General features: G+C 34.7%; 1 protein-coding gene across 1 annotated transcript in view; it reads left to right on the forward strand.

Moving 5' to 3' along the window:
- COL19A1 (collagen type XIX alpha 1 chain) overlaps positions 1–21,133 on the forward strand; it is a 331,895-nt gene that overhangs the window by 50,464 nt on the left and 260,298 nt on the right. The window contains exons 5-9 of the mRNA XM_054569553.1: positions 8,180–8,303; positions 9,506–9,781; positions 13,521–13,601; positions 17,390–17,515; positions 18,614–18,676. Coding sequence (XP_054425528.1) covers positions 8,180–8,303; positions 9,506–9,781; positions 13,521–13,601; positions 17,390–17,515; positions 18,614–18,676 — 670 coding nt within the window. The remainder of the gene's footprint in view (positions 1–8,179; positions 8,304–9,505; positions 9,782–13,520; positions 13,602–17,389; positions 17,516–18,613; positions 18,677–21,133) is intronic.

Raw genomic sequence — 21,133 nt, forward strand, 5'->3', positions numbered from 1 at the left:
AGATATTTTCAATTTCTGAATGAGATTTTAAATTATTGAAATATAACTATATTTAGTTTTATTTACATAGCATTGAAAGATTATATCAAAACTAACTGTGCTGTCATTGGTTTTATTTGCTGGATCAGCCTTTCATTTAACATAGTTATAAAGTGCCTTGTTGGTGTTCCACTTAGGTTTTATGGTTAATGCAAAGATAGATTTAAAACCGTTCTTGCCTTCCAAGAGTTTGCAATCTTGTGATGAGATGTTACAGGTGCCTTTATATATATTTTCATATGTAGAAAGTGAAGAGAAAGGCATTTTCATTATTTTTGGCTTTGTAATGAACCACTGCAAAGCTTAGTGGCTTAAAATAACAATGTATTGTTTCTCATGATATGAGTCAGCAATATGAACGGGATTCATCTACATATTCTCTTTCATGAGGTGTTCACTCAGACCACTCTCTTGGCTGCATGAAACTTGTAGTTGGGATGAACTTAAAGGTTCTGACAGATACTATTGATGATGTCAGCAGAAATGGCAAAGAACGAGCTCAGAAAACATACTCATTCTTAAAAAAATGAGATCACAGGCAAAAATGGTCAAAACCAGTATTTTCAGAACTCTGGAAATTAACTAAGGGCTTGCAATAGCAGCAAGCTTTCTGGCATTCAGTTTGCCCTGTTTACACCCCTCTCTCCTTAACATAATGGTAGGCTTGAAAGCCAAAGCTTTATAATCACAAATGCAAACTAGGAACCTAGCAACCATTGGAGGAGGAAGAATGGGTATAGAGATCAATAAGAACTCCATTTCCAAAGATTTTTCATTATTTTACCTGACTGGTAGTTACTTGGAAACCCATACTCATAGGGATTGTCTTTATTTTATCTGACTCAGGGCTTGTTTAGTAAGAACAACATGTCCCCTGGCATTTGATGAAAATAATCAATAGCAATTGTATAACATGGTGGCTGCCCAAGACAGCAATTACAATTCAGACAAATGAGAAGATGATCAAAAATTTTTAAAAGGAAAAGTTGATAAAGGAAATTCCCATAGAAATCATTAGAAAGCTCCAACATATTTGTGGGAATCCCTCCCTATGTGTATGTACAGGGTGTTGTGGAAACCCAAAACACATCTGAAAAGGCTCTAAGCTCATTAGTTCTGATCAAACTTAAAGCTCTGAACAAGCACAAGGTAAAGGCTTAGGAGAGTTGTAAACTGCCTGCTTGAACATTGAAGGCATTCTCCATCTTGTATGTATAGTCACTCAGAGGAGGCGGGGATTCTTATAGGTCATAGGCATTTAACTGTTCAGTCCTTAGCTGACCACTATACTAACTGAGCAGAGACTCCAGTAAGTTACACATGTCAGAGCGCAGACTTTGCAGAATTAGTTCAGGAACATGACTAAGCAGACAATCAGCAGCAAAAATGACAACAAAAATAACAAACAGCAACAACAACAAACCATAGAGAGATGGAGAATAATCTGATTCCCAGAGTTGCTATTTATGTCTATTTTTCAATTGAAAATTAGAAGAAATGAAAAAGAAACAAAGTATGGGCCATACACAGAGAAAGGAACAGTTAATAGAAACTGTTCCTGAGGAAACCTAGACATTGGACTTAGTTAACAAAATCTTTAAATCAGTAACTTAAAATATGTTCAAATAACTACAGAAAACTGTCTAATGAACTAAAGGATAGTATACAACCATTGTCTCACCAAATAGAAAATACCAATAAATAGGAATTAGTAACAGAGGCAAATAAAAATTTTACAGTTGAAAACATTGACAACAGTGAAAAATTTTTTCATTTACAATGAAAACATTGTAAAGGTTCAAGAATAGATTTGAGGTTGCAGAATAAAGAATCAGATAACTTGAGGATAAGTCAATTGTGTGGTCTAGGAGGAGAAACAGGGTAAAAAACATGAAAAATGAACAGAACCTCAGAGAACTGTGTGACACCCTACCTTAACAGTAATTATATTAAATATAAATGTTAAACACTAAAATAAAATGAAAAGGCAAATATTTGCAGAATGGATAAAGAAAAGACTACGTGAGTCATCTACATACTGTCCAAACAAGGAATGTGTTAGGGTCTTTCAATATAGACCATTTCCAGACCTAGTTTACTCTACATAAGTCCTCCTTTGGGGTATTTTCATTTTTCACTAAAAATAGAGATATGTGGTTCAAATTACTGAAAGTTTCTTTAAAGTTCCTTGACATTTCTGTATTCCACACTTAAAAGGAATAAAATTTTTATCAATTAAAAAATAGAGGGAAAAAGATATATCATGAAAGCAGAAATTGAAAGAGACCTTGAGTGACTATACTAATTGTTTTAGTCAGCTTGGGGTTTACAAGGTACCATAAACTGGATATCTCAAACAACAACAAAAAATGTATTTCTCATGGCTCTGGAGGCTATAAGTTTGATATCAGGGTGCTGGCATGGGCAGGCTCTAGTAAAAGCCCTTTTTATGGCATACAGATTGTCACCTTCTCTCTGTGTCCTCACATGGCAAAGAGAGAGAAAGAGAGAGAGAGGGAAAGGGAGAATTGGGGGGGGGAGAGGAGTGAGTGAGAGCAAGGAGTGCTCTGTGGTCTCCTCTTATAAGGGAACAAATCCCATCATCAGAACCACACCCTTGTGACCTCATGCAAACCTCATTATTTCCCAAAAGCCTCATCCCCAGTACTATATGTTGGAAGATGGGCTTCAGCATAAGAATTTTGGGGAGACATAGGTCAGTCTACTAGACTAATATGAAACAAAATAGACTGTAAGAAAAAGTTTTTAGAAGAGATAGGAAAGCCATTTTGATAATGATGAGAGTGTCAATCCATAAAGATAGTATAACCGTTATAAACATTTATGCACCCAACAACAAAGCCCCAAAATTTATGAAGAAAAAACTGAAAATTTAAGGGAGAAATAGATAATTCAACAGTAATAGTTGGAGACTTCAATACTCCATTTCAAAATTGAAAGAACATTAGCAGGAACTCAGTAAGGAAATAGGTGACTTAAACATATATATAAACTAATTATATCTAAGAGACTAGAACATTTCACTCAACAACATCAGAATATACATTCTCCTTAAGTGCACATAAACATTCTCCAGAATAGGCCATATGTTAAGTCATAAAGCAAGTCTCAATAAATTTAAGAGGACTGAAACAATCTTGGTACTATAGGACTTTAAAACAGTCCCATTTCTAACACTAGGTTTTCTTTTTTTATTTTATTTATTTATTTATTTTTATTAAGCTTCACTTTATTGTACTTCACAGATACTTCATTTTTTCTTTTTTTTTTAAATTTTATTTTAATTTATTTTTTCAAATACATTTGTCTCTGCCTCCCCCCCACCACTTTCCCTTGCCCCCTCCCTCCTTACCTCCCTCAGCTCTTCCCCTTTGGTTCTGTCCATGAGTCCTTGCTATATGTTCCTTGACTTTCCCCTTCCCTTCCCTTTCCCTGCCCCCCCTTCCCTCTTGTCTCTGTTGATTTCTTTTCCTTTCAGTGTTGCTGGTCTTATTTTCCTTGCATCTTTGTATTGTTGGTTAGGTTCCGCTTATAGGTGAGATCATATGGTATTTGTCTTTCGCCCCCTGGCTTATTTCGCTTAGCATAATGCTCTCCAGTTCCATCCATGCTGTCACAAAGTTTAGTAGTTCTTTTTTTCTTTCTGCTGCGTAGTATTCCATTGTGTATATGTACCATTACTTTTTGATCCAATCATCTACTGATGTGCATTTAGGTTGCTTCCAACACTTGGCCATTGTAAATTGTGCTGCCATGAACATTGGGGTGCATAGGTTCTTTTGTATTGGCGTTTTGGTATTCTTAGGGTATAGTCCCAGCAGGGGAATCACTGGATCAAAAGGCAGTTCCATTTTCAGCTTTTTGAGGAAATTCCACACTGCTTTCCACAATGGCTGCACCAGTCTGCATTCCCACCAACGGTGGACTAGGGTTCCCTTTTCTCCACAGCCTCGCCAGCACCTGTTGTTTGTTGATCTGCTTATGGTGGACTAGGTTTTCCATTCACACTTTGAATTCTAATTTTGGCCTTGAACTATATTTCCCAACACTCTTCAAATTTATATCACTTCCTTAGATTTTCTGTGGATGATTTCCCAATCCCAACCAATTTTAAGAAACAACTAGGTTAAGAATCTTCCCTTTTCCATCTTTGTAAGCTTCATGGTGCTCTAGACATGGTGGGCATTAAGCAAACATTTTTGTAGCTCCAATCTTGCCAACTATAGTCATTTATTTTTGTTTGGTTTGCACAATGTTGGTCTGGACAGTGTGAGAAATATGACTTAATTGCCAAAATTAAAACTCTAAATATTTTAGATAAAAATGTAGGTATTTGGCATGTCTTGGAAAATGGTATAGTCTGTCAAAACTCAATCCATATTCCCACATGATCACAGTTGGCTGGAACTAAATAGCAGTTGGTCCCTGTAGATAGACTAGGCTCTCAGTTTTCTTCAGTCTGCACATGTGTTCTCTACATGAGGACAAGTTGATATTACTAACTCATTTGCTGTGCTTGTTTTTCCTATAGAAGATTTAAGAGGAAAGTGAGAATTTCTTGTATGTACATTGCTGTACAAGATGGAAAACTAAAGCAAGACTGAGAGGACCATTTTGTTTTGTTTTGTTTTCATGTTGTTTATACCTGAATTCAGTTCATTAACTGATTCCTTTACTATTTATTGAGTACCTACTGTGGGTAGCCACTGCTCTATATGGAGGAACAATGTCACCTAAGTATTAATGGATATGTGGTATACCAGATTACAAAATGTTTAATTTAAAAGTCAATTTTTTAAATGGGACTAAATAAACTCATAGAGAGCTAAACTAAAGTCATTCCAAATTATCCAAAGGTGCAAAAAACAAAACAAAACAAACAAACAAACAAACAAAACCCTGTGGAATTCTTTTTATAGTACCCCTGAGAGGGCCAGTCCTATTCCTTTACATTTTTTCCATAAAACACACATTTTTTTATTTTCACTAATAACTTTATTGATTTGGATATTTTGAATATGTCAGGTATCTCCCACTATTGGCTTCTAGCTCTGCAGAAGCTGGTGAGTGAGGATGTGTGTAGAGGGTGGGGGTGGAAAAAAGAGGCCCCCAGTTTAGTTATCTTCTCTTTCCTCATCCAATAAGACAAGGAGTGAGAGGATTATTCTTGCAAGAAATTGAGCCAGAGGGCCTCCAGGCTGGGGCCTAAGCAGGACAGCAAGTGCAGAAAAGAGGCATGGCACCAAAACCAGGGGAATGAAGTAAAATTCTATACTGAATTGTGGGACCCCCCCCTCAACACACACACCCTGCTTCCAGAATGTCTTCAGTAAGTGAATATTCTTTACCTGCAGGGAAAAAGTAAGTGGAAGGATTCTATTCTATTCTAAAGCATAAAATACCAGGACTCTGTATGGAGAAATAATCTTCCTACATTAACATTTGAGGGACTCTCAATGAAATCCATCAGTTGATCATGCTTTGCAATGAAGCTGGTTCATTGATATACTGTGCCAGCTTGCATAAACTTTTCAAAGTTTCACTCTTTCATTCTTAAATATATTTGAACTACAGTGAATCATGAAGAGAGAAGCCAAACTATTAAAACTAACCTACATGAAACGGAAACATTCAAGGCTGCAGAGAAAAACAAAACAAATGGGAATACAAATGACCTTGTCAGTCTAGCTTTAGTTTTTTATCTTGGATAGAAATGTGCATATAATAAATGTTTACTTTCCTCTTAAGTCTTCTATAGGAAAACAAAGAAGTTTTTGCACAGCAAAGGAGACCATACACAAAATGAAAAAACATTCCACTAAACGGGAGATCATATTCACGGATACATCTGAAGAGGGGTTAATATCCAAAATTTATAAAGAACGTAAACAACTCAATACCAAAGAAACACGCAATCCAATTAAAATATAGGCAAAGGACTTTAATAGACACTTCTCCAAAGAGGACATACTGATGGCTAACAGACATATGTTCAATGTAACTAATCATCAAGTAAATGCAAATTAAAACCACAATGAGATACTACCTTACACCTGTCAGAATGGTTGTCATCAATAAATCAACAAACAACAAGTGCTGGTGAAGATGTGGAGAAAGGAAAACTGTCATGAACTGATGGTGGGAATACAGATTAGTGCAGCTACTGTGAAAAGTAGTATGGAGTTACTTCAAAAATTTAAAAATGGTACTGCCTTTTAGATAAATTGGAATTTATCTGAAGAAGCCCTAAACACTAATTCAAAGGAATATATACTCCTTATGTTCATTGCAGTGTTATTTACAATAGCCTGAGTTTGGAAGCAGCCCAAGTGCCCATTAGTAGATGAGTGGATAAAATAGCTATGGTACACTTACACAATGGAATTCCACTTCCATTTCTTCATATGTGAAGCATGGAAGCAATGGTCATAAAAAAGAAGAAAGTTTTATCCTTTGCAACAGCACGCATGGATCTGGAGAACATTATGCTAAGTGAAATAAGCCAGCCAGAGAAAGACATGTGCTGTATGATTTCACTCATATGGGGAATCTAATGAATAAACTGAACACGTGAAATAAGACAGACTCATAGATAGAGAGCAGGCTGACAGTTCTGGGGGTGGAGTGTGGAGGGATTGAGCAAAAAAAAAAAAAAGGAAAGAGAAAGAACTCATTGTCATGGACAACAGCGTGCTGGTTGCAGGGGGAGGAAGTGTGTGGCGGTGGAAGAACGTAAAGGGGAATAAATGGTGATGGAGAAAAATAAGATAAAATAAAGTCAACAAAGGGTTATATAAAAAGAGAGAAAGAAAAGTCCACCAAATTGATAATGTCAGAGATTTAAAATACTGCATTTATTCAGGATAGTTCAAAAAAGAACAAAAGAGAATTTTGGAAATAAAAATATAACAAAATTGACGTTGAATTGGGAAATATTCAAGAAAGTAGACTAAATAAGGAGATAGAAAGATATAAGAGAAAGGGTAAGAAAATTAGGTCATAAATATAGAAGTTAAATAACTGCATTAAGGAGGAGCCCCTGAAAGAGAGCATAAGAGAAAATGATAAGGAAAAGATAATTTTAAAATCTTACATATTTTTTTAGTAATGCACAGCCCATATTGAAAGATGTACTCAGTACAATGACTGGAAGAAAAAGCCCAGGAAATTAGCATGTCAAATTTCAGAACATTTGAAATAAAGATTTTTATTCCCAAAGCATAGAAGTGGTATAAAGGAGGTGGACAATGGGAAGCAAGGTGGAGACTCAAATTATTGCAGGTAGTGGTGGGTGGCAGATCTGCTGTGTGGGTTGAGGTTTCCTTTTTAAAAGAAAGTTTGATGAAACTTACTTCTTAAAAATTTCCACCTGGAAGTTTCTGCTTGGTGTAAATTGTCATCTCTACTTTGTCCACCTTTCAAATTCATAGGTGGTCCCGACGATAAATGGCAGGCACCAAAAGTTGGTTGTTTTGTTTGTTTGTTAATGAACAACATTACTTAAACCAGCACAGTAATGCCGTTATAAAATTTACTTTAATACTGGTGACTTTTCAGAAAAAAATAAATTTTAGAACCTTCTTTTTATTTCAATGTGATGAAAAACAAATGGTGTGCTAATCAATTTCTCATTTAATAGGGAACATACCATAATAATGTAGATGCAATAATGTTGGTTGCCTCTCTTTTTAATATATCCTCAAAGAAGAAGAATAAAACTAGAGCATACACATATGAGCATTTGTTCCTTTATAAACCTGTATTGTTTGCCAAACTGCAGGGAATTATGCTATTCTCTTCTATTGGAACACTTGTTGAGTAAGGTCATGTCATACATAGTACTGTAGCCCACTTGCTTGCTTTCATATACCCCAAGCTTTAACCACATTATACCAGAAGATATAAAAAAAGGGAAAGCACAAAAATTAAAATTACATAGGCAATGTAGGCATGATGCTTCCATACATCTGCTAGTAGATTACTATAAAAATGCATAATGAATCATAAATTTATGGAGAAAAATATGACTGAGATATTGTGTTACATAAAATTTTACACCTAGATTTTCTTTCCTTGCCTTCTTCCGTTTTCCCACAAAACTTCTGTTTGCCTCCCACAGTAAGATATTTCCCAAAGGCCTTCCTGAGGAGTATGCCATAGCAGCCATGCTTCGTGTACGAAGAAACACCAAAAGGGAGCGCTGGTTTCTATGGCAGGTTTTAAACCAGCAGAATATGCCACAGGTGAGGAACCACAGGGTTGTTCTTAGGCCAGGTGAATCTTGGAACTATGTGTACAAATTTGGGAGCACCCAAATATTCTGTCTTTTAGAGGAATCATCAACAGGGAAATTCAAGTATTCTCATAGCTAGGATGATCATGCTGAAAACTGTAATAGCAAAGTCTGATAGATGAAGTAATATTAGTTTTCTTTTTTACTTCTAGATACATATTTTGTGTAAAGACACTCAGGCTGCTCTTCCTTCACAACTGCTTCATTGACACTAAGTCCACTTCACTGATACTTTTTATTATCTGCAATTATTTCTGATATTATGTATTATTTTTAAAAGCTGTTCATTGTTTTCATCTGAAATTCCTTTGTGAACTAACAGATGAGATACTGATATTGATCTCCTCAATAAAAATTTATTGAATACATACTATATGCTAGTTAGTGACAAAAATAAGAGATTTAAGAAGCTTAATCCCTATTCTCAGGAGCACAAGGTCTAAGGGGATGTCATCTAGGAAAACAACATATGAGAGCATAATCACAACATGACAAGGGCAGTAGTAAGCTTGGAGTTGGGTGGAGAGTAGGGGGATGGGGAGAACAGGGATCTAGGAATTCTAGTCAAAGAAATGGTATTTGGGCAGAAAGGAGGGAAGGTGGGTACTCGAGGGAGGGAAGATGAACTTTCCTATTACTTATTGGCACCATCCATTTGTGGGTACTACTATACACATTCATTGGAGTGTTTTTCATTTCACTGATCTTTTAATGTGTTAATACAGTCACAATTTTATGATGGAAAGATGGACCAAACTGAGGGAGTATGTTCTCTGTGAAAATGCATTTTCTCTGCACCTTGCAAATCACACAAAGTAGTTGATCCAAGCTAAGAAAAGTTATCATATTCTTATTCTTATAAATTAATAGCACTTAATTCTTTAATTACTCATACACACACACACATGCATGCACACATATACACTTAAATGTTGTCTAGCGAGGAGTGTATTACATTAATCAGAATACCACTTTGTAGCTTGATATTTGCTGTTCTTTTACATTAACCAGTCTGGAGGACACAGGTGTCATCTAAAACATTTTACTAAGTACTTCAGTTATACTAATATGCATGCTGAGTTTTGATTTGTGCGCTTTAATGATTTCAAACACTGATTTTAAAATATTTGAAGCTAATTTGCATTTTTGCAGGTTTCTGTAATAATTGATGGTGGAAAGAAGGTGGTGGAATTTATGTTCCGTGCTGCTCAGGGAGAAGTGATGAACTACATTTTCAAAAATCGAGAACTCCGTTCTTTGTTTGATCGCCAGTGGCATAAACTTGGCATCATTATACAACCAGGGGGCATTTCCCTGTATATGGATTGCAGTTTGATTGCAAGCCGGCGTACTGATGAAAAGGATGCTGTGGATTTGCAAGGAAGGACTGTGATCGCTGCACGAGCTTCAGATGGCAAGCCTGTGGACGTGAGTTGTGATGTTGGTTGTGAAAGAGAACTAGTCAAATTTCTAAATCAAAACAAAATTTCTTATTTAAAATGTCTTCCTTTAATTACTTTATAATACATTGTCTTTTCAACACATTTTCCATCAGGCATGCGGTTAGTTATGTATTTCCGCTTGTATTTTCACACATATTATCATCTATATATATTTTACCCATTTTTTCCAGTCTGTGAATTTAAAAGAATTAAGTTATTCCTTTAAAAGTAAAGTTATTAAAATTAAATTATAGTAAAAGAGAAAATATAGTACAAAAAGTAAGCTTGATATCTAGGCACTAGAAAAAATGAACTTGAAATGGTTCCAGATTTTTTTATTTGAGAATAATAGGCTATTTATTCATTCTCAGAATAGCAACTGCTTTGTACTGCAGACTATTTTTCATGAGCTTATAATGCTTTTACAAGGTTCTGATAGACTAAATTATAGCCACCAATTGTATCCAGTAGGTCATTTGGATGAGAACAATTGGGTAGTAAAACCCTTTCAGATGAAAAGGTCCTTTAAAAATTAATTTGACATTCAGATGATAAAGATCTATAATTGATTTCCCTAGATAAGAAGGTCTATAATCTTAGAAAAGTGAGACATATCTAACATTGGTGACTGCACATTTTCTTGAGGGTAGAATCATGGGAAATCATAGAATCATATAAAAATAATCTGAATGCAGGTCACCAATAAGAACTGGTATTGCTGTTAAGCCAAGCACTCAACAGTTTAATTTTTATTTCAGAAGTATATTTCTATGCAGATATATATTTGGCCAGCTAATTTACACACACACACATGTTTTTCAATAAAATGTTATTTTTAAACTGTCTTCTCTTGGAAACAGTTAACAAATCAGTGAGAATGCCATAACTCAGGCTCAGTAATAATCAGAAAAATAGGCCAGAGCTGAAGCCAGTCTTGGAGACAGGACACCATGGCATCGTGGAGAGTGAGCTAGCTTGGATATCAGACAGATGTGGCTGTAAATCCTCCCTCATCTACTTAACTGCTATGATCTGCTAATTTACTTGTTAGCTGTTAATATATCTGAGTCTTAGTATCCTCAGTTATAAAGGTGTTGATGGAATTCCTTGTTATCATGATGGGTATGTGCTGTAGTGCCTGGTATGTGGTCAGTTCTCTATAAATTTATTTCTTTATTCAGGGCCAGACATGTCATTCAACCCTAGCATAAGAAAGTATGAAAAGGAAAAAAATACCTTCCATTCCTGCTCTTCTTGAAGACTAATGAAGGATTAAAGTCTATGTCAGTAAATGGTGGCTGCCAACAATAACAGTGTCAATTATACTAACAATGGTACTAGGCAGAGCTTTCAGGAAGGTCTCTCCAAAGGCAAGAGAGGAAGTAGAGACCAGCAGCTAGATCAACAGAGATTTGACTCCCAGCAGTAGGTGAAATATAGGTTGATTGGAAGTGTACAAGAAGAACCTAAGTGTACACTGAAATAAATTAATAATTTTCTGGGAGAAACAGCATCAAGAGATCTCAAGAACAAGTTATTGCAGGAGTAGAGTCCAGGCTCAGAGCTCACCCTCGGAAGGTTGAGTGCCTGTCCTGTGTCTTAACTTCTCACCTAAGGAAAGGATTAAACAAGAACCTGAGGCTGAAGAATACCAGGTGTGTCCTTATAAAAACACATAATGTAAAAATTATAGTGTTATAGTAGTTTCATAGTTTAATATGGAATTAGTTCATTTGAGGATAAAATTAAAGCATATCATAGTGATGCAGCTTTTTAAGCAAATAGTCACTGTTTAAGTGAACAAATAAAATGTCATTTAAAAATTTTTTTTAAAGATTCTTGATTCTACTACAACTTTAAGCGGACTAATTTTTTACTATTTCCTTACAAGCTCTGTGATTCATAAGATCTGTTGTAACATGAAAATGTTTTATTTAATCAGAATGTATGTTATTAAAAAATTCAAATGATTGGGTTTTATTTTACATATACTACCTGTGTGCTTTTATGAGAAAGAAATAGGTGACAAAACTGATGGAAAATTTTTTTTAACAACTGTGTGACAAGGATCAGCAAAAGACTTAGCCCTAAACATTCTCATTCTAAAGCACTGTGTCAATGAAGGACTCTAAAGTGATTAGTGAATAACAACAGCATAATTAAACTAAGCTGATTGTAGTTTCAGCATTATGGGTACTTGATTATGTTATAATCTGTCAAAAATTGATCATCTATCTTCAGTTAAGTAAAATAATTCATTTGAAGGGCTTAGCGCAGTGGGTGGTACATAATAGAATTTCAATATTTATTGACTATTTTGATAATGATGATGATAAATAAGTTTTAGTTAAGAAGAAAATTAATTGTTGTTCTTCTTCATTTGACATAGTGGGTATGTTACTGTCTAGTATTTCATTAGATATATAAGACAGTGTATTTAAAGTTTATAAATAAAAATTAATTTCAATAACCTTGCAAAAAGTTATAGAAAAGAAATTAAGTTTTATTTCATCTCAGAATTCTGCATTGGCTGCAAATCTTAGGCAGCTCATGAATTCACAAGATATCTGAAGTTCTTAATGCTTTCTATGAGCTGAAGTGATTTTATTCACCTCAATGTGGAATATTAGTTATAGATTTTTTCCCTGTTTTTTTTTTTTTAGGTGTTGGAGCAGGGATTTAAAACTAACTACAGATATCAGCTTCCTATTATCATAGGATTAATTATTATAACATTACAGTTGAAACATTCTGTAGAAAGTATTTATTGACCTGAAATTAATGCATAGTCTGGCTCTATTATTTTGGGAGACAGAGAAAGAGTTGGAGATAGGAAGAGAGAGAATAGTAAGGCAGGGAGGAGGAGGAAAAGGAGTGGAGGGATGAGGTTGTTCTTGACCTATTTTTATATGTCTAATCATCATATGATTAATTATCAATTAAATTTTTAAATTTTAAATCACAAATTAATTTAAAATAGCTTATTTAAGCATCCATCATATTGAAATTTTATTAATAGTCTGTACTATTTACTTGCTCTTATGTGATTGATCTCGTATTTAAAAGCATGATTGTATTTTCTTCAAACTATTTTAATTTCATGTCCAAATGCCAAAAAAGATATGAATCTGCTGAGCAGATAGAAGGAATCAATTATTTTTGTAAAGATCATGAGTCCTGCTCAAGGCTATGCCAATATAATATAAAATCCATGGGTATTAGACAGAGTCCATGAAAAAAGATAAAAACTTAATACCTTTTTTCTTTTACCTTTTTGGAAAGTGACTTTTTCCATTTCTCAAATAAGTCTGGAACTACAGATAAAGCCTTTTCCATCATGTGCTCAGATCTTTGACCTTACTTTTTTCCCCAGAATTTTTTATTTTGATATAGTCCTCATTTTGTGGGTATACACTTTATTGTGGTGAATAGTAATACCTTTCTTTAATTAAATACTTTATTGTTTAAAACAACTAGCCAAGTCGTGGAATTGCTTTCATTCATTGATTTCCATTATATATAGGTTCATCTCAATAACTGAATCTACTTTTCAAATGGTACATAAAATCATGATCCTAAATTAATAAAAATATTAAAAATACCTACAGTAACTTCTTTGTTTTAGCTTCTTTTTTTTAACCAGGTAAATTACTGTAGTTCTTAAGTGCTTAACTGTGATTTTCTAAAAAAACTAATGATATATCTTATTACTAATTTTTTAATAGATTGAACTTCACCAACTTAAAATCTACTGTAACTCAAACTTCATAGCTAAAGAATCTTGTTGTGAAATATCAGATACTAAGGTAAGTTCATTTTCATGGCATGTGAAGAATGTAGAATGCCAGTTGTCTAGTCTGTAGAGTCCAAGTATAGAGTAGCACTGAGTATCTTCTGTTGAAGACAGGTGAATAATTTTTTCCAAGTAAGAGACCTGTCTTAGAACTCTCCCATAGTTTCTGTTAACAATTTTAATCCAACTGTTTCATCCTGAACTGTGGAAATGATATATCTTCACTTTGGATTCACCATAAGTAAAAAAGAATTTATGCCTTTCTCTCTAAATTATGCTAGAACAGTAGCATCATCATTCTCCAGTTACAGGGGTTTTACATTGGTGATCATACCTTTTTCTCGCTCATTTCCCTTTTCTAGCCTATTTCCCATCCTGGGTAGTTTACCTGTGTGATAGATTTTTCATCTGCATCTTCCTTTTTCCTGTTACTGCCATGGTCCACCTGTGCCTCATTCCTAGGTTCCTGCACTAGCCTTCCCTCTCTCTAGTCCTTTTGCTTTCCAGCATAACCGGAATGAGACTCTGAATCACTGTGTTGTATATTCAATTACTTTCTTCCACTAAACATTTATTATTGAAAAACATTGATGTTCTAGACCTTGTGTTAAGGAACAAGGCTAACAGACATGAATAAGGCACATTTCTTGCCGTCTATTCATCTTTCTCAAAGCCTTCGGTCACTCACTGTTGGCAACAAAACATAAATTCAGTTTTTTAGCCTCTCATTCTTAATATTCCCAATCTAACTTACAACTATTGCTTCCTTGTACCAATCTTCTATTCCAAGGAAATTCTGAATTCAGTAATTTCTGTATCTCTCATTGGGATATTCATGTGTGCCATCTTATATTATTAGATGTAATTTATTCAACTGTATTTTAAACTCATGAGGGGAGTTACACTTTTATATTGTTTTTTAAAAAAATTACTAGTGCTTTGTTTTTAGGAGATATTCAAAACAATGTTTCATGCCTTGTTGACTTAAAACTGCTGAAGGAGAGAGATGGGACAAAAAAGTGTGTGAAAGGGACAGATTCTAAGAAGTCTTACAGAAAGAACATGTGTAAAGTAAAAGATGAAAATGTTTTTCTTTGTATCTCAAAATTTTCAGTTCTACACTTACTATAAAAAATAGATGAAAATTTTTATCAATAGTTTAGTAAAGCAAAAATATTTTTAATCTCTATTGCTCACTATGAGTAGTAGAATAATAATGTGACTCGCTGAATCACAACATAGCGAAGTCTTTCAAACATTTTGGTTTTCTTGTGTAACTTGGTTTTATGAAGCATATCTCCAACCCAGTTTATGGCTCTTATTCCAAGTAAAAGGAAAGCTTGCCAACTGTCTTTCTATAAATATCTAAAAAGATAATTTAGAATGCCAATCTACAGACTTGAAATACCCAGACTTCCTGGAGTCACACTCTTAAATATTGAAGATGACAACAAAAGTTTTTTTCAATAATCATGCTTTTGTGATATAGAAGATCTTAAACTAATAATTTCCTGTGATTGAAAGGTAACATAATGATGTTATGATATATCCAAATAATATATTCTTGACCAACAGTTACTACTCTTTGTTATCACATAATGGACATTTTCAACTCAAATTATGAGAAAACTGTTAAGGGATGCAATGGATTTGATAGAGTGGTTTGATTATTAAAAGCAATGGCATGACCTAATAAAGTATGAAAAAATCAATCATGTTTTAAAAAGACTATTTAGGAGTTAGTTTTAAAGCGTATTTCAATGTATTGGAGCAATTAAAAAAATCTTTTTAAGAAGAGTAGGAAATAAGGCAGGAATTCATCTCTAACTATGGAAACAGTAACAAAAGACTGGTTATTTTTCTGCTGATAATTATTTGGAGGGACATCATCATTCTGTTAATGATTAACACAAAATAGAACATGTTACATTTTACAAATGGTAGTGTTTAGTTTGGAAGATAAATAATTCTAAAAAGTCAGTTAAGTACATCTGCTATAATTCTGACATCAACTGTTGTTCTAGGTCTTTTTTTTTTTAATGTGTTGAATTCAGGAAATTTTAATGTGCATGCTTAAAAATATAATATTGTCCTGGAATTTCAAATCAGACTTTTTTATTTTTAGTATTTTATAGCATATTTCAAAGGTGAAATTGAGTCAAGATAATCTGTAAACATACTTCTTGGGTTCTGTTGATTTGATTTTCTGTTTCTGAGGCAGTCAAGTTTCATAAACTACAGATATAGAATGAAGAACAAATATGAAAAGAAGGAGAAAATGAGGAACATTTGCTGAAAATAAGTGAGAAATGTGATTAAAATTTTGAGGGCCAATTAATTAAATATGTGTCAAATCAAAATCAGAGGTTTTACAAGAGAAGGGGTCCTTACTTATACATTTTTATGTTCTTTTAGGCACTTTTTGGAGAGTGTGGACAGTTTTGTAGCAATTTATAGTCATTTAAATTCCCAATTTAATAAAGTGAATCAGCTACCCAGAGCAAAATTGTGAACTCTAACTGGATCTTGGTTACCTGACTGGGAACCTATGAGGCAGGAACTGGCTAGAAAATTGTATCAAGTCATAGATAATAAATGATAAATAGACTGGGTGATAATCGTGTTTTATTCTAGTATGATTTTTAGACTTGTGAACTTGGAAACTTACTGAGATAACTAAGTAGCTATTCATTAAATCTGGAAAGAGTCAATGTGATAGAACAACTGGGGAGATAGGAAACTAGTCACAGTATTTCTGGGTGCTGTTTTACTTAAGTTTTTATTTTCACAAGCATTAGAGTATGACCCAGTTTTCAAAATAATTTGTTTTTGTTTTAAAAGTTATGCATGTTTATTATAAAAAACTTGGGAAATATAGCTAAATTCAAAGAAGAAACTAATATCAACCATGATCTTACCACAATAATGAAGCATTGACAATCTTAACTTAGTCTCCTGCATAAATAAATACTTAATTTAGACAATCTTTTTCCATTCATGCTTATTTGTAGAATACAAAGTCACATGTGAACTCCTTCCCTGAAATTGCAAATTCAGAGTCACAAACTGTGGTGAGGAAGGAGCCTGCTAAATGATGTTTAGAGGGAAGGATGTGTATCCTCTTTAGACTCTCCATCTGGATTGATTTTTTTGAGACAAAAAAGTTCATTACTTTGAAACCAAATTTGTCTTTATGTTCTTCCGCATGTACTGAACCCACTGGATAAGTATAAAATTCACCGCTTGTTTGTTACCGTGGAGACTATGTTTTATAACTTTAAAGGAAAATGGACCGTATTAAGATATACTTTAATTAAATATATAGCATCTTAGTGCAAAAATCCTTTATTGTCTCCTTTTACATGGCTTTACAATCACCTTGTTGAATAAACTGTTTTAAAAGTTCAGATTACATTATTTTATTTAAATTTTGTTCCCAAAGCACAGATATAGATGTTATTTGTATAAATTATTCTATTGTAACAATACATTTATTGTGAATGTTTGTTATTAGTGTACTTGTCATAAAGTTACCTATGATAGCTTTAAAATACCTCACCAAAACCAGAGTTTTAATGCATTTCCAGCGTGTTGTCAGTGTAATGAAACTCACGGGGGGCTAGTGCTAGTGAAAAAGCAAAGGCATTATAAACTTTCACATACTAGTGTTAACTTTGGGTCAATTGGAAGGTAGTTCTAACAGGTAACCTCAGTCATTCCTACTTTGGTGGGAGCCAGTGTTTGGAAGGTCAGCATGTTTGGAATTCGCCCCATTTCTTAAAGCCTCTTTTTGGATTTTAGTGCTCTGGGCATGATGGCATTGGACGTACTGCATCATCATCAATACCCGCTCATGCCAGTAAAGCGTCTGCATATTTGCCAGCAAAGCAGGAACTTAAAGACCAGTGCCAGTGCATTCCAAACAAGGTATGCTAGATTCATCTATGTGCACTGAAAAGCCACTCCATACGGTGAGCCAGGCCCTTTCAGTGTGGCCCTGGTGCACAGAATGTGCCCTGTCCTTTACTGCTGGTTAAACCAAATGCCTAAGCCATTCAGTCAGGGGGGTGGATTAGGGAAAGGGGTTGGGAATAGGATTTCCTAGGTTTTCATCTGGATAGTTCTGAGCCCATCTGACCTACTTTTCAGAGTGTGAATTGGAATGAATAGGAAGGTGAAGGGAGGAACAACCTATACAACAGACAGGTATTGAACACTTAACATGTGACAAGGATATGCTCAATTATGGGCATTCACAGTTGAAGAAAAACAGTTCCTGCTCTTCAGCACGTATACAAAGCCACTACATAGTATTTGTTTGTTATGCGGAGACTGTATTTATCCAGTGTCTCCACTTTCGGCTCTCCCCTCTGCCCTGAGATGTATGGGAAATGACAAATTTGTTTCATCTGCACCAGTATGGTCCCTGGGCCAGGAAGGCTGGGCTTATGGACCTATATTAACTGCTTTTGTGGATATTAATGGCAGTCATGAGGCCTGTGCTAAAAGTAGGCTGGGTGATCTCTTGATGGCTTTCCTCTATGCCCACAGCTGAGGAAAAGAGGAAAGGAAGCCTTGTCCTCATACCTAGAGCAGGATGTCCCCTAGCACTGTGGCTTAATGCATGCCTTTAGACTTAACACATCTTGTTACTAACTTCACTCCTGGCCGGGGGAGTGGGGGCAGGGGTTGGGTAAAGTTTAGAGGAATCTTGTATATGTTTTCTCTAGTGACTAATGCTGTATGGTAAGCTCCACTGAAAGACAAGTTCGAGGGCCAGGGGCCCCATAGAGGAGCGGCACGTGTCCCAGTCCATGAAAGGTCTCATGGAGGAGACGGTGAGGGAGAGTAGTAAACCTCATGCACAGGGGAAGAAGGGCATTCCAGCGGAGGGGCCGGCATCAGCTCAGAGGGGAGCAAAGCTTTGTCTTATTATTATCATCATCATCATCATATTTATGAACTACTTGTCTTTAACTCAATGTGACAGAATGTTTGATAACACAGGAATTCATTTTTGCTCAGGGAGAAGCAGGATTACCCGGAGCGCCAGGCTCACCTGGGCAGAAAGGGAATAAAGGAGAACCGGTAAGGTACCACCCAACACTGTTGGGATGAAAGTGGGTTTGTTAAAAAATGACTTAAAAATGGGTCCATCCAAATGCATATTTCTGTTAGAAGCTATCAAGGGCTGTATTTAAATGTTGATCACTAATATCAGGAAGACTATGTCAGCATTCAAGGCTGCTTTTGAGTTACTATTAGAAGGCTGGACTAAAATTTTAAAAACTCTGGAAACCCAAATCTTTGTACCTGTAAATAGTAAGAAAAATTATGAAGCAAGAAAGTTTAGTTCTTTTTTTGAAACACTTGAATTCTTGCTTCTCCTGTCTACTGATGGGGCCCCTCTGAAGAGTCCTTCATAACTTAATAAATTTATACTGCCTTCACCTATTTTTCTCACCTCTCCCAACCCCTGGCAACTACCAATCTGTTTGCTATATTTATAGCTTTTTTTCCTTCCCAGATTTCACATGCAAGAGAGATCATATAGTATCATACATATTTGTCTTTTTGTATAATTATTTCACACACAAACATACACAATTTCTTTATCCATTTATCTGTGAATGGACACTTGGATTTTTTTCCCATCTTGGCGCTTTTAAATAATGTGGCAATGAACATGCGGATGCACATATCTTTTGACGTAGTGTTTTCATTTCCTTTGAATCAATACCCAGAAGTGATATTGCTGGATCAAAAATAGTTCTATTTTTAAATTTGTAAGGTACTTCCATACTGTTTTTCATAGTTACTGCATCAATTTACATTCCTACCAACAGCACAAGGATTTCCTTTTCTCCACATCCTCATTGGCACTTGTTATTGCCTGTCTTTTTCATAATAGCCATTCTAACAGGTGTGAGGCATTACATCATTGTGATTGTAATTTTCATTTCTCTGATTATTAATGATGTTGAAAACCTTTTTATGTACCTGTTGGCCACCTGTTGTAGTTCTTCTATGTCCATTCAAATCTTCTGCCTATTTTTTAATCTGACTGTTTATTTGTTCGGTGCTATTGAATTGCATGCAGGTTTTGGATATTAGCCCCTTATCAGATATATCATTTACAGATATATTCTTCCATTCAGTAGGTTGCTTTTTCACTTTGTTGATGGTTTCCATTGCTGTGCAGAAGCTTTTTAGTTTGAGATAGTCCCACTTCTTTATTTTTGCCTTTTGTTTCTTCTGCTTTTGGTATCACATTCAGAAAACCATCTTCAAGACCAATGTCCAGGAGCTTATTGACTGTGTTTTCCTCTATGAGTTTTATGGTTTCAGGTCTTATGTTCAAATTTTTAATCCATTTTTAATTAATTTCTGTGTATGGTGTAAGGTAGTGGTCAATTTTTATTCTTTTGCAGGTGGCTGTCCAGTTTTCCCAGCAACATTTATTGGAAAAACTATCCTTTCCACTTTCTACATTTTGGGTTCCTTTGTGGTAAATTAATTGATCGCAGATGTATGGGTTTGAAACTGGGCTCTCTATTCTGTTCCACTAATGTGTTTTTTATGCCAATACCATACTATGTTAATTAGTACAGCTTTATGGTACAGTTTGAAATCATTGAACGTGATACCTCCAGCTTTGCTCTTCTTTGAAGATTGCTTTGGCTATGTGGAGTTTCTTTCGGTCCATACAAATTTTAGAATTATTTGTTTTATTTCTTTAAAAAAATGCATTAGGATTTTGATAGGGATTGCGTTGAGCCTGTAGATTACTTTGGTAGATTAGCATGGATATTTTAACAATATTGATTCTTTCAATCCAGGAGCATTGATTATCTTTCTATTTGTTTATATCTTCTTCAATTTCTTCCACTAATTTCTTACAGTTTTCAAAATATAGGTCTTTCACTTCCTTGGTTAAACTTATTCCTAGGTTTTTTATTCTTTTCTGTATAATTGTAAATGGGATTATTTTCTTTATTTCTCTTTCCGGTAGTTTACTATTAGTGTATAGAAAAACAACAAATTTTGTGTATTGATTTTTGTATCCTGCCACTTTATTGAATTGGTTTATTAGTTTTAAAAGTTTTTTTATTGAGTCTTTAGGGCTTTCTATATATAATATCCTGCTAACTGCAAATAGTGACAGTTTTACTTCTTCCTTTCCAATTTGGATACCTTTTTTTTTTCTTGCCTAATTGCTCTTGCTAGGACTTTCAATACTAAGTTGAAAATGATGAGAGTAAACATTTTTGTCTGATTCCTGATCTTATAAGAAAGGCTTTCAGCTTTTTACTGTTGAGTTTGATGTTAGCTGTGGGCTTGTCATATGTGGCTTTATTATGTTGAGCTATGTTCTGTCTATACCAACTTTGTTGAGAGTTTTTTATCACAAATAGATGTTGAATTTTGTCACATGATTTTCTGGAATATATTGAGATTGTCATGTGGTTTTTATGCTTCATATTGTTAATGCAGAATATCACATTGAGAGATATGTGCACCTTGAACCATCCTTGCACCCCTGAA

Source organism: Pteronotus mesoamericanus, unplaced genomic scaffold (assembly GCF_021234165.1).
Source record: "Pteronotus mesoamericanus isolate MK-2021 breed Mesoamerican mustached bat unplaced genomic scaffold, CSHL_Meso_final contig_20, whole genome shotgun sequence".
NCBI lineage: Eukaryota > Metazoa > Chordata > Mammalia > Chiroptera > Mormoopidae > Pteronotus > Pteronotus mesoamericanus.